This window comes from Miscanthus floridulus, chromosome 8, assembly GCF_019320115.1.
Source record: "Miscanthus floridulus cultivar M001 chromosome 8, ASM1932011v1, whole genome shotgun sequence".
In the NCBI taxonomy this organism is placed as follows: Eukaryota; Viridiplantae; Streptophyta; class Magnoliopsida; order Poales; family Poaceae; genus Miscanthus; species Miscanthus floridulus.
In genome coordinates, this window is record NC_089587.1 from 178,736,049 (window position 1) to 178,744,639 (window position 8,591).

General features: G+C 48.3%; 1 protein-coding gene and 1 long non-coding RNA gene across 2 annotated transcripts; one reads left to right on the forward strand and one right to left on the reverse strand.

Annotated features, from left to right (window-relative positions):
* Positions 1 to 338: 338 nt before the first annotated feature.
* On the reverse strand, positions 339 to 1,460 carry LOC136470237 (uncharacterized). The gene is made up of 2 exons (XM_066468147.1): positions 1,413 to 1,460; positions 339 to 1,298 (listed from the first exon to the last, which is right to left on the reverse strand). The coding sequence occupies exons 1-2, from the start codon at positions 1,458 to 1,460 to the stop codon at positions 339 to 341; spliced, it is 1,008 nt and encodes a 335-aa protein (XP_066324244.1).
* A 1,036-nt stretch (positions 1,461 to 2,496) lies between these two features.
* Positions 2,497 to 3,887, forward strand: LOC136474134 (uncharacterized). The gene is made up of 2 exons (XR_010762849.1): positions 2,497 to 2,969; positions 3,633 to 3,887. It is a non-coding gene; the product is annotated as an uncharacterized lncRNA (long non-coding RNA).
* The last annotated feature ends 4,704 nt before the right edge of the window (positions 3,888 to 8,591 follow it).

An 8,591-nucleotide genomic window follows, 5' to 3' on the forward strand; every position in this document is an offset into this window, starting at 1 on the left:
GAAAACGACAGTTATTTTGGACTGGACTGAGGGAGTATGCAACTGCAAGGTTCGGAACGATGGAGGCGTCCCAATCTATCTTTCGGATAGAGTAACCTACAGGAGGCGTCATATCCCTGCTTAGATCTTGGGAGGACGTATTACTATCAAGAGAAAATTCCTTCGTTGCCACTTAAAACTATAACCATCCCTTCATTACCATCCAAAAATATATTATCCCTTGATTGCCATCCATTTAGATTTTTTCTTCCCTTGGTTGCCATTCCCATCCATTCATACGTAACGACGTTAACTACCCAGTCAATCGGTTGTAGGCACCACCGTTAGTCCCCGACCCCTCACGAATCGGAGCCGACGGCAGGGAAATCTGCGCCCGCGGCATCACGTTCGGTGCCGCGCGGAGGCTCCTGACAACGAGGGCGGCAAAGGGCTCGCCGGATTCCCGCACACGCATCGGGATCTGCCCACAGCTGCGGCGAGCCAGCATGGCAATGCGCTAGAAAAGCCCCTTGGCCGCAGTAAGTCCGCCAAGGCTGCTCCGAGCCACCACAGTCACCGTCGGCGACGTCGCGGCCGCCACCGCCCGTGTCCTCACCCGCGTCCGACGGCCCGCGGTTGCAGGGGCCTTGGCCGCCACCGTCGCCGCCGCGGCCACCACCGTCTGCGTCCTCATCATGGGTCCGTAGACGCTCGCTCGTGGGAAGATGCATGCCGCCTCGCCGTCGACCACAGGAGCTCCCAGCGCCGCCTCTGCTGGCCGCGAGCACCGCGCAGCCACCCCTCGTGCCGTCCCGGCCGAGCCCGCCGTCGCCCTTCTGTAGCTTGTACCTCCCCTCGGGCGTCGCCTCCGCGCGTCCTTGCGTGCCGCCACGCTGGCCACCGTGGCTCGTCGCCTCCGCGCCAGCCTGCGCGATCTTGCGCCTGTACGCGCGATCCGGCGCCTGCAGCCCGCGTCCGCGCGGCCAACTCCCGCTGTCCCCGCACGCCCTGCTGCAGCCACCCGCGCCGAAGAATCGTGCGCCGCCGCCGCGGCCCCGGGCTCCGCGCGCCTCCGCGTCTCCACGCAAGCCGCTGCATCGGCCGCCGCGGCCCCACCGGCTCTGCGCCCTTCTGCGCGGCCCCGCGGCCTCACGCCTCGTGCCTCGCGCCGCCCTGCGCCGGTCACTTGCCTGACTCCCACCGGCGGCGGCGGCTCCCTGGTGTTGGGCGTGGGGGAGAAGAGGAGTCGGCGAGGCGGATCCGCGGCCGCGCCTCGCCGTCGACCACAGGAGCTCCCAGTGCCGCCGGTGCCGCCCGGCCTTCACCCGCGTAGATCACGCTCTGGGCTGCGGCTGGCTGGCTGGGCCATCCCTGCCCTCGCCGGTGGCGGCAGGGAGCGCAGCACGAGCTCCACTCTGGTCGCTTTGAGCCACCACGACCACGTGCCGGGGCAAGCTCAGCCTCCGCTGCGGCGGGCACATAGCCACCACACAAGGAGGGGAAGGTGAGAAGATGGTGGGAGGAAGGGGATGATCGTGTGGGCTCGCATGTCATTGAGTGGGGGAGAGGGAATTTGACACCGTGATCCAGAAATTTGACAGAATGGCAACCAGGGGAAGCAGAAACGTAAACGAATGGCAATGAAGGAAAGAGGTATTTTTGGATGGCAATTAAAGGATTGCTACAAGTTACAGTGGCAACCAAGGAATTTTCTCTACTATCAAATGGTGCCCGCAAGAGAGGGTTGAGCATAACTCATCTACTCACCTGTTAGGTTCTCTCCGGTAGAATCTGTTCACATAGGTTTTTTTAATTTATTTCAAAATTTAACGGTATTATTTTTCAGTAGGCAACATGATCATCGAAATGTTTGTGGCGAATTTTACAGTTTTAGTGTACAATTTGCAAAAGAAAAACGTCTAAGGGATGGTAAAAATTCTCACAATAGGGTTTATCCTGGTTTCGGGAGAATCGGGTGGTCAGGCCTTCTTGCACTGAACTAATGTGCCAAGTTGCCCTAAATGTTTAGTATACCGTATCTCTACTATGACATGGTGTAAGTAAATTTGAGATGAGAAAGAGTAAGAGAGACCAGCTGGCCACGCTATACCATTTGTGCAAGGAGATGGATCAAATTTAGTTTGCGCCCCTGTCGGCATTTATTTATATATATTATATATATACTCCTATAAAATTGCGTTAGCTCCTCAACCAGGAATCACAGCCACGTCACCCTAAATAGCCTCAGCCATCCGATCTCCTCATCCGATGGCTGCGGTTGCTCCCTCCGGATTCTGGTCGAAGCGGATTCTTCTTCTGCGCCGCTTCTCCAGCTTCCCCTCTGGTTACCTTGCTCCGGAACGGCTCCTCTTCAAAATTAGTGTAGGCCAAATATATACTCCAACCAGCTTCAGCTTCTACCTCCTTCTCAATCCTTCTCCTTCCCGGCTAAAAAAAAGAGCTGTCCTCATCCTCCATCTTTCCCTCATCGGCCTCCCCTTCCTCTCTCTCCGTGCCTCCCGAGGGGGGCCACCCGGTGGCGGCGGCGGCGGCGCCAGCCCTCGCCCTCCTCCCCTTCGCGTCGCGGCGTGCGAGCCGAGCCAGCGCCGTTGGCTCATCGCCGAGGTGCGGGCGGGGCACGACGGCGCCCTAGGCCGCCGCAGCACCGGCCCCAGCTGTGGCCATCACCGGCGACGGCGCCGCGAGGACGGGCGCTGCCGTTGGCCACTAGCGTGGCTGCACCCCCAAGCGTTGCCTCTTCCCGCCAGCCCGCATCTGCTACTGTGCTCCACGAAACCCTAGCACTGCAAGGCAGGGCAGCGTCGCGGCGCCAACGGATCTGCGGCGGCTGGCGCCTTCTGACGCGGCACGGTCAGCCATAGCGCCCCGCACCAGGCACCAGTCCGCGTGGGATGCGGTGTGCGCGGTGGCCGTGGCCAGCCGTGTCGTGCTGTTTTCTTGGGCGCTTTTCTTATCTTGCATCTTCTTAGGTGAGATGTTTGATTGAGTTTTACGTCTTTTGGGGAGCAACATGGTATGATGGTCTAATTTCATGGAAATAGTACACTCCAACCAGTAGATGTTACTGCAAGGTGCAAATAATTCATTATGCTAGACACATTGATGATTCGAGAATTGCAGTGTATTTACATACAGTTTTCTTTAATATACTTTTAGCGATTCTACTTATGTATATATTTTTTAAAAAATTAACTGAAATATGCAGTTTGCTGTGCACTATTAATATAGGTTACCTAACTGAGTTAAATATACCTTCCAAGACAGTGCCAATTAACTGAAATTTTACAGTCGAGTGATTTCTTGTTGAAAATACTAACCAAGCTGCCAGTCTTAAGTTGTATGGTGCTCTCAGTAGAAGCTTTGCGTGGCACTGTAGCTGGCTATTTTTCCTGCAGTGGACATAGTTAGGTGAGGGGGTGCTAACATAACTACAGGATGTCTCAGTCTAATGGCTTCCTCCGGCTGATGACAAAAAAAGGTTCAATGTTCTTGATGTATATAAAAGTAGCCTTCAGTGACAACAATTTTCTTGTTTCCTAATTCAAAATGGCTCATATTAGTCTATATGTCTTCGTAATATATTTGCATGGTTTTAATTAGGAAAGGTATATGATAGGTACTCTTTTTTTCAGATTCTGGATTTGTCTAATTTGTTTTTGAGGTAATTGTATTGGCATCAGCTCTGCAGATCAATTAAGGGCAAAGTGTCTTATGTACAGGATGGGCAAAAGCCCAAACACAACAGCAATCGGTTTGTTCTAAATTTTTGGGTGCTCTATTCTATGTATACAGTGATTCATTGATCCCATAATCACTGTATTGGTTCATTGAGTCATCGTTATTATGGACTCTGTCATATTTAACTTTAACATAGCCCTTCTTGAGCAGTAGAATTTGTATAGCCTGTAGAACAATATGCATTTCCGGTCTAATAAAAATATATTCTATCTGCTACAACAACCTCTTGATGATCTGCATGTACATATGCTTCCTGTCGACACGGAATTTTTGTCCCGTGCCGAGGGCACACGAGCAAGCCGGAAGGGTCCGCTCGATGGAGCTGGAGATCCGTCTAGCTTCAGCACAGGGGTGGTCGATCCTACGCACTCCTCCCGAGACATGCCAGTCAATTTGACCCTGCAATTGACAAGGAGAGAAAGTTTATCAGTAATTTAGGGCAAAACATGCCGGTGTTGCCAAACAGTCTCGAATATGCGGCTCTGAGAGCCGATATGAAAGGAGATCGACTAAATAGTCGATTCAAGCATATTTATAAGAATAAATCGGTTAAAGCTCATGGGGTTGTGTAAGAAGAATCGGTTATCGTTCAGGATGAATATCATTCTTTAGATAAACATTGGTCAATGGCAATAAGATATTAACAATAATTAGTTCATACTGAGTCAATGACTGCAAGTAACCGAAACCCTTTATAAAAGAAACAGTTTATCATCATTCAACTATTTAATAGAGATAAATCTAATGAACATATTAGATCTCATCTATCGCTATGATTAGTGGGGCATGAGGCAGAATCAAATAGACCATAGAAACAACAATAGACTCGACGATCCTAACTTATTACTAATATCAGTGGGGCATAAGGCAGAATCATGCAGGCCGTAATACAATAATAAGATCATGGGGCTAACACATCTTTCCACCTATCGTTACTTCAACGGTCTCGTGACATGAACTGTTCATGAAAGCACTCGATATCGGCTAAAACAACTGATTCAGGCATAGCGCACAGTTAAGATCATGCCCTCTCAGAAACAGATCTACCAAATAATGATCCCCACTCCACGGTGCTAATAGTGGGGTATGAGGCAGAATCACATAGGCCGTGATAACGGGCCATGGAACGGTTTTTGCTAGCCAATAGATCTATTCAAGATCAAACACATCTTAATCGCACGCTATGCACGATTAAGATTGATATAAAACAGCCGATAAAACATAACTCATCGTTTAAAGTGTAGATTAGATCAAATTTAGATTAACAAACGATGGGTTAAACAAGATATAAGGCCGATCTAGATCAATCCCAATCGGGCGAAGTGATATTGTTGTAATTAAATAAATAATAGAAGCAATAAGCAATATCGGTAACTTAATGAATCTATCCGAAGGAACGCCATCCTTAGATATAGCCAATAACTTGACCTTAATCTAGTTCGAGCAGTGGAGGTCGACCAGATCGATGCAGCCGTAGTTGAACTAGACAAGAGTCGATAACTAACTTATACTAGAGTCATAGTGGAGGTCGATCGGATCGATGCAGCCGTGCAACAAAGGTATAAGCCATGACGGTACTTACAGACAAGCAGTTGAGGTCGACCGGATCGATGTAGCCATACTTGCTGAAGAACTCGCCGAGATCTACTCTACTCCTACTCCTAAGGGGTGTCCGAATCCGAAAAAAGTAAATAACTTGTGTTGGATTGATTGTGTGTCTTTTACAATAGCCGGGGTTTGATATTTATACCCGGGACCTACGCATGACTCATATCTAAGCATGACTCATCACAATCTTTGGCCCTAAGAGAAAACATTCCTAATTTAAGATAACTTGGACTCTAATCTTTCCCTTTTTGTAGAGTCCAACATGTCTTGTCCCGGCGCCGATCGTAGCCTTTGTCGTTATCTGCTGGCGCTGCCTGAAGAAAGCCGATTCTAGTGCTGCATTCGAATCAGCTGGTTCTGATTTGCACGTAATTGATTCCTTCATGACATAATCTTGGGAGCTTTCGAGTCCCTATGACTCTTCTTCCAAATTTTGGTGTAAACACATGCTCCCCAATTTTAGGATAAAAGTAATTTTATTCTAAAATTATCACGTCTGTGCTCCCGATAGGTCTATAGTCACGGGTAAAGAATCTTGATCTGGGGTCTACTGTTTATCGCCATCTATGTTAGCTCATGAGCCCTTGCTTCAAAACTTTTACGAGAGCATCATTGCTTCACGGGCACTTAGATTCATCCTTCCAGTCTGGCTATAAAATGTCTATCCGACCCTGGTGAGAGCAACTCAACAATTTAGCCACGTTCCTCTTCTATCTGTCTCCCCAAGTGCTTTTGACTCCACCGGACCCTCCATGGTCTATCCTTTTGCTATAAAGATCTTGAGTGGTCAGAAGAATTCTTGTGCATAGGGTGATTTTGTCGCTTATTCTAGCGCCTCGTTGAGCAAGAAGACCAGCTATTGCGGTTAGAAGAATTCTTATGATATCAGCTGAGTCTTCTCTTTATGCTCACAAAGCTGTTCGTAGGGGCTAAAATGTGTGAACACCTTCCCCTTGTTTGTTCCTCCAAACGCCCATCGGGAAAGCCACATGCTTCTTTCCCATAGTTTCTCAATTTACCGAGAAATCGGCTGGGCATCTGTTAGGCGGGTGGTCTTTCCCCTTCCCTGGCACAATTTTATCAATGGGCCGATATGATTCGGTTCACGATAACCTTCGGCCTTGTGGGGACCCAGACTCCCTTCAATCCAAAGAAGCTTCAGTGGGTTGATCTCTGGTCAATGTAAATTCTTCGTATCTGTCCTATGATATTTTATAACTTGGGGAAGCAATAAGTTCGAATCTATTATCTCTTCGTTATCCGTCCCCTGAATTTCTAGAGTGTCAATCCGCTTCTGTTTTTGATTCCAATTTCACACCCCCGGTGAAATCTATCTTCTTACCTTCCCGGGCTATATATACGGGCCACGACTGTGGTTTGAACAACCCACTTCGTCTCAAACCTTCTGCACCCTTAGTATAGTTCCTGCTTTTTCCGTAGGGTTGAGATCATGGAGAACATCAAGAGGTCTGCTGAGGAGGCCCTCAACGGATCTGCATCATCGCGCCAGTGCCTTCATCGTCAAGAGGGTGCAACTTGGGCTGGTCCCATCGTTCCGGAGCAGAGGGCTGACTATGTTCAGCCTTTGGGGTCACCTTCAGCACCAATTCGCCGCCAGCTCCCCCGCTACCTGAGGAGGCAGATCAGCAATGACGATATGCTGGCTTCCATCGATCGAACTGACCAGAATCTGGCCAGCTGCCTCTCCCTTACAGAATCAGCTTTGGCCATGATTCAAGGCCGATCATCCCTTGAGGCCAGCCCGGTGGGGGAAAGGTTGGCCAGAGCTGAAGCTAGAATCATGTGTGAGACATCTACCATAGTTTTTCTGTCTCCTTCTTAATTTTGCCTTCAAGATTTCTGATCATTCTTTCCTTAAATCTTTTTAGATCTAACTGCTCAGTTGGAAAGCCTTCGATCAACTGCAGATCATGTGGTAGGATTTGTTAATTCTAGGGGCGGCGTTCTGGTGGTTCACTTGCATGACATCCCAAACTGTGTCAGGGAGGTTGCTCTTCATGGCGTTCGTCCTGGTGCTACCATGGCGTTGGCTGCTGCACAAGCCTGTTCTGGCCACAATCTTCATCTTCTTCCCCACGGTTTTCCAGACGCGGCGCACCGTGGGGAGCATGAGTGTTTGGTTGAGGATTTTTCTAGCGCCGCCAATTCTGTAGCCTTCAACACCCTGGCCGATGATATAGTAAGCAAATTTTCCGGCCCGTAGCTTGTAATAGGTAATATTTAGCAAACAACTTCTTCGTCTTGAGTGATTTCCTTTGTTTCATACTTCATACACATTACTTCATCTGTGTTTGCTTTGCTTCTATAGGCGATACATATCGTACCGGCTTTTACCCCTTCGGGCCTATTTTTGCACTAGAGGCGATACCTTTCTGATATCGGCTATTAGAGCTGACGACCGAACAAATTGGTTATCAAGTATTAATCCAAATAATAGGGTAATATTTCTTTAGATATTTCCCAATGATTGCTCAGCCAAATTCTTCCTCTCCTCTTAATGTTTCCAAAATATAAGCATTACCAGGCGCACAACGTTTGATCCGATAAGGTCCTTCCCAGTTAGGTGACCATTTGTCGAATTTACTATCCTTTGACCCGATCGGCAATTTCACTTTCCAGACTAAGTCTCCTTCAGAGAATTGCTTAATCTTGACCTTTTTATTGTAATATTTTGCAACCCTCAGTTTATTGGCTTTGATATTTTCAAGAGCACTTAACCGAAGGCAACTCAAGTCCTCTAAATTGTCTATCATAAGATTCTTGTAGACTTCGGCTGACAAATTATTCTGCAGTGTAACACGCCTCGATCCAGTCTGAACTTTCCAAGGAAGAACTGCATTATGGCCATACACAAGTTCATAAGGCGATGTTTTAATTGATCCATGACAGGCCATCCTATATGCCCACAATGCCTCATTTAGCGTCGAATGCCACTTCTTTGGCTGTTCCTTGATCTTTTTCTTGATCAGCTTAATCATAATCTGGTTGAACGCCTCTGCCTGACCATTAGCCTGAGCATAGTAAGGAGAGGAATTCAGTAGCTTGATTCCCATACTGGCAGCAAAATCCCCAAACTCTTCTGATGTGAACATTGTCCCTTGATTGGTAGTTATAGTTTAAGAAATCCCAAAACGATACACAATGTGTTCCCTGACAAAATAAATCATGCTCTTTGAGGTTACCGCCTTCAAAGGAATTGCCTTAACCCATTTAGTGAAGTAATC

Excerpts from the sequence above, each read along its gene's own strand:
- LOC136470237 (XM_066468147.1), bottom strand. The coding sequence starts at position 1,460 with ATGTGCCCGCCGCAGCGGAGGCTGAGCTTGCCCCGGCACGTGGTCGTG. Across the intron at positions 1,299-1,412 it reads TGCCCCGGCACGTGGTCGTG|GCCGGGCGGCACCGGCGGCA; the intron begins GTGGCTCAAAGC and ends ACGCGGGTGAAG.